Source organism: Lagenorhynchus albirostris, chromosome 3 (genome assembly GCF_949774975.1).
Source record: "Lagenorhynchus albirostris chromosome 3, mLagAlb1.1, whole genome shotgun sequence".
NCBI lineage: Eukaryota > Metazoa > Chordata > Mammalia > Artiodactyla > Delphinidae > Lagenorhynchus > Lagenorhynchus albirostris.
In genome coordinates, this window is record NC_083097.1 from 27,296,946 (window position 1) to 27,301,633 (window position 4,688).

A 4,688-nucleotide genomic window follows, 5' to 3' on the forward strand; every position below is an offset into this window, starting at 1 on the left:
CTATACTGTAAATCCTTTAACATAAGGGATTCTGTGCACCACTCACCCCCCTGCTAAGGCCTTGCATTCTTGCTCAAAAATGCTTGTTGAATGAAAAATTAACAGGTGCTTTTATAGGCCTTTTTCATTTATATGTCCATAAATTCTTGATCGACACTGCAATTTCTTTAGAAACACCTATTCCCAGTATGCTGCTCTCTTCTTCCCATCTACCAACACACCCATAAACACACACACACACATTCACACTTTGTAGTTTAAGCAAAACTAGCAACCAGTTAATAAATATTTCAGTTAATAAATATTTCGATGTGCATTGGGTTGGCCAGAAAGTTCATTCGGTTTTAAGTAAAAATAAAAGACACATGTTTCATTTTCACCAAGAACTCTGGGTATTCATTAACCAAAGGAACTTTTTGGCCAACCCAATATTATCTTTCTGATCTATGTGCATATATGCATTTAAAGAATGAAGAAAGCAAGAACAACAACGACAACAAAAATCAAGCAGCCAAGAAGACAAAACCTACTATCTTATTCCTGGGATTCCAGGAAGCGATCTTAATATTACCGTCATATAAAAATAAATGAGTACAAATAAATACTCTGATCAGGTCCTTAATTAAATCCAGCCTGCATAGATATTCTTTAAAAAATATTTATTGAATGCCTACTATGAACCACACAGTATTCTAGGAGCTGGGGATAAAGACCTTGTACCGAGTCCTTTCCCTGGGATCTGACCTCTGAAGCCCAAGCCTCAGCTCCCAGCCCCCACCCTCCCCGGGGGTGAGCAGACAAGCCTCTCAGGTTATCCTGTGATACCAAAGTACCACTCTGTGCCAGCTGATTTTGTAGAATATGAAAAAAGAAACCCTGGTAGTCAGAAGCGATTTCCTAGCAACTGTGGCCGTGATGGAAAACTGTTTCTCTGGGGACAAGCCCTTTATGTCATCGCAAAACTCCTGGCTGATGAATTAATTAGTCCTGAAGACATTGATCCTGTTCAGCGTTATGTCCCACTACAGAATCAACGTAATGTGAGCATGAGGTTTTCCAATCAGGGCCCACTGGAAAATGATTTGGTTGTTTATGTAGCGCTCATAGCAGAAAGCCAACGCCTTCAAGTTTTCCTCAACACATATGGTATTCAGACTCAAACTCCTCAACAGGTAGAACCCATTCAGATCTGGGCCCAGCAGGAGCTTGTGAAAGCTTATTTCCATCTGGGGATCAATGAAAAATCAGGACTCTGCGGAAGGCCAGATAGGCCCATTGGCTGCCTCGGTACATCAAAGATTTATCGCATTCTAGGAAAGACTGTGGTTTGTTACCCTATCATCTTTGACCTAAGTGATTTCTACATGTCTCAAGATGTTTTACTGCTGATAGATGACATAAAGAATGCACTACAGTTTATTAAGCAATACTGGAAAATGCATGGACATCCACCTTTCCTTGTTCTCATCTGGGAAGACAATATAAGAGGTAGCTGATTCAATCCCTTATTAGATATGCTGGCAGCTTTTAAGAAAGGAGTGGTTGGAGGAGTGAAAGTTCACGTTGATCGTCTACAGACACTAATATCTGGAGCTGTGGTAGAACAACTTGACTTCTTACGAATCAGTGACACAGAAGAGCTTCCAGAATTTAAGAGTTTTGAGGAACTAGAAGTTCCCAAACATTCAAAAGTCAAACGACAAAGCAGCACCTCCAATGCTCCTGAACAAGAGCAGCAGCCAGATGTCACCATTACTGAATGGAAAAACAAACCCACCCATGAAATTCTTCAAAAACCGAATGACTGTAGTTGTCTGGCTAGCCAAGCCATCCTGCTGGGTATACTGCTCAAAAGAGAAGGGCCCAACTTCATCACAAAGGAAGGTACCGTTTCTGATCACATTGAGAGAGTCTACGGAAGAGCTGGCAGAAAAAAATGTTGGTCGGTGGTGTGCCATACAGCAAGTCTTTTAAGTAAACTAGTGGACAGCCTGGCCCCATCCATTACTAATGTTTTAGTGCAGGGCAAACAGGTAACTCTGGGTGCCTTTGGACATGAAGAAGAGGCTATCTCAATCCTTTGTCTCCAAGAGTGATTAAGAACATCATCTATCACAAGTGTAATACCCATGATGAGAGGGAGTCGGTCATTCAGCAAGAACTGGTCATTCACATTGGCTGGATCATCTCCAATAACCCGGAGTTATCCCGTGGCATGCTGAAAATACGAACTGGGTGGATGATCCATGCTATGGGGTATGAACTACAGATCCATGGCGGAAACAAGCCAGCCAGAGACTTATATCAGATGTCACCTAGTGAAGTGAAACAGCTTCTCCTGGGTATTCTGCAGCCTCGACGGAATGGAAGATGTTGGCTGAACAGGTGTCAGATCGATGGGTCTTTGAATAGAACTCCCCCTGAGTTCTATGACTGCGTGTGGCAGATCCTGGAGCACACACCCAATGGAATCATTGCAGCCGGAAGGCATTTGCCCCAGCAACCAACCCTGTCAGATATGACCATGTATGAGATGAATTTCTCTTTCCTTGTTGAAGACATGTTGGGAAATATTGACCAGCCAAAATACAGACAGATAGTTGTGGAGTTACTAATGGTTGTATCCATTGTACTGGAAAGAAACCCTGAGCTAGAATTTCAAGACAAAGTAGATCTAGACCAACCGGCGAAAGAAGCATTTCATGAATTTCAAAAAAATGAGAGTCTACTAAAAGAAGCTGGAAAAACAAGATGACATGACTTCCTTTTACAGTACTCGCCCCCTGGGAAAAAGAGGAACATGTAGCTATTTGACAAGGGTCGTGATGAATTTGCTGCTGGAAGGAGAAGTCAAGCCAAGCAATGATGACCCATGTCTGGTTAGCTAGTGAGGAAGGTGTTAGAGACTCTGTTGAGGCAGGTTTTCCAGAAGTGTGTTAAGTTTGTGTTGAAGCTTAATCACGGCAGCCATTAATGTGTGGGCTGATCGTGCTGGTGAGTAGTTGCCACACCCTTGGCAGAGTTATTGGACCTCTTGCATGCCATAAGCAATCTGGTGGTAAGAACTGCTTATAATCAAGTGAAAGTAAGTTCTCATGATTATGCCCACTACAATAATAATCTTTACTGAACAATAGTAATTGTTTATGAATTGAAAGTTCACCACTGCATGTTTTATGATTACACAGCTCGTCAAAATGAGTCTTTGCACTTTGGACTAAATTCCCACCTTACTGCCAATTAAATGAATTTTCCAACTAATTATGCGTACTAGGAATGAAAATATATTGAAAGAATGGTACATTTTTTTAAGTGGTATTATAATGCTAGAAAAAGATACCAGTATGCATCATAAAAGCAAAATCAGCCAGTTGATATTTTGATTCTCAAACTGCATTATTGATAATATTTTAGTATACAGAGCTATTGTACAATTTTTGCCTTGTAAACATGATTGTGGTTTTGTATTTGTGCTAACTGTAGTGGTTGAACTAAAATAATAAATCTATGCCTGATCAAAAAAAAAAGACCTTGTATCTTGGAAGCTCATATTCTATAATGGGTGGGAACAGACAATAAACAATATATACATACAAGAGGTCAGGTAGAGTCAGTGTATAAAGGGAAACACAACAGTTCAGGGGATAGAAGGAGGAGCATAGAGGGAAAGCTTTGATTTTTCATAGAAACTTGTTATTAAATTTAATTTTCGATAAATACACACCTTTCTCTCACCCTTATCCACTCTGGAGAGGAACAGAAATCCTCCCATCCCCTACATGTGGGGACTTCCATGTATAACGCCTGAGATGTGAGGATGGCATACAAAAATACTGTTTACAGAGGGGAAGAAGAAGCTATCGCTACCTTCACCTTCAGACACCCTCCCCAGGCCCCTTTTGCTCCTTTAGAAAAAGCCCCTGGGAATCCATTTGAGTGTAGAAAAGCCTTTCCTCTAGAGAGGCATTCAAACCCCAACGTAGAATAAAAGGCTCTGAGATTAACTGAGGAAGAGCGAGAATGGCTAGCCAGTCAGATCCCAGCGGGGGAGGGGATTTACACCTCCATTACCCTGAGGTCAGCTTGAATAAAGTGAAAGCTGAGCCATGTAGATATATGGCAGAAGGGCATTTTAGGAAGAAGAAGGAACAAATGTAGAGTCCCTTAGAGGGGGAGTGTTTAGCACATTTGAGCAAGAGCAATGGAGCCAGCATGGTTGAAGAGGAGTGAGAAATTGAAAGAGATAAAGGGGAACCAGATGGCACAGGGCCTTGCGTAGTGAATGATCCTTTAGAAACTGGCATTAATTTTATCTCTTTGAAAAAGGGAAAGGCTTGAAATAAAGTAAAACCAAAGGAGGACGGGAGGTGAGAAGAAAGAGAAAGGAAAAAATCCTAAGACTACATGCAAGTAGCTTTGCTTCTTTGTTGTTAATGGATGTGCTAAATTAATTTCAGGAAGGAACTTGTTAAAGTCTCTCTGCTCATCTCTTACAGCCGCCTTCCTCTCTAACCCTGATGTCAATGTCTAACTTCTGATGTCTTCATCTACAGCCATACCTATTTACAAGCCCCAATGCCTGGTTTCCCTCTCCATTCTATTCCATTTCAACACAACCACATTGCTGTGGCAGCAATCTTCCTAAAATCAGTAACTTATCATGTTTTTCTCATCTGAGTCTTCCTTTT

General features: G+C 41.2%; 1 protein-coding gene across 1 annotated transcript; it reads left to right on the plus strand.

The window, feature by feature from the left end:
• Positions 1-836: 836 nt before the first annotated feature.
• LOC132518000 (phosphorylase b kinase regulatory subunit beta-like) lies at positions 837-3,478 on the plus strand. Its single transcript, XM_060146014.1, is given in 4 exon segments — positions 837-2,070; positions 2,073-2,737; positions 2,739-2,975; positions 3,314-3,478. Coding segments are annotated over 3 exon segments (1,839 nt in total). The 5' UTR covers positions 837-1,046; the 3' UTR covers positions 2,889-2,975; positions 3,314-3,478.
• The last annotated feature ends 1,210 nt before the right edge of the window (positions 3,479-4,688 follow it).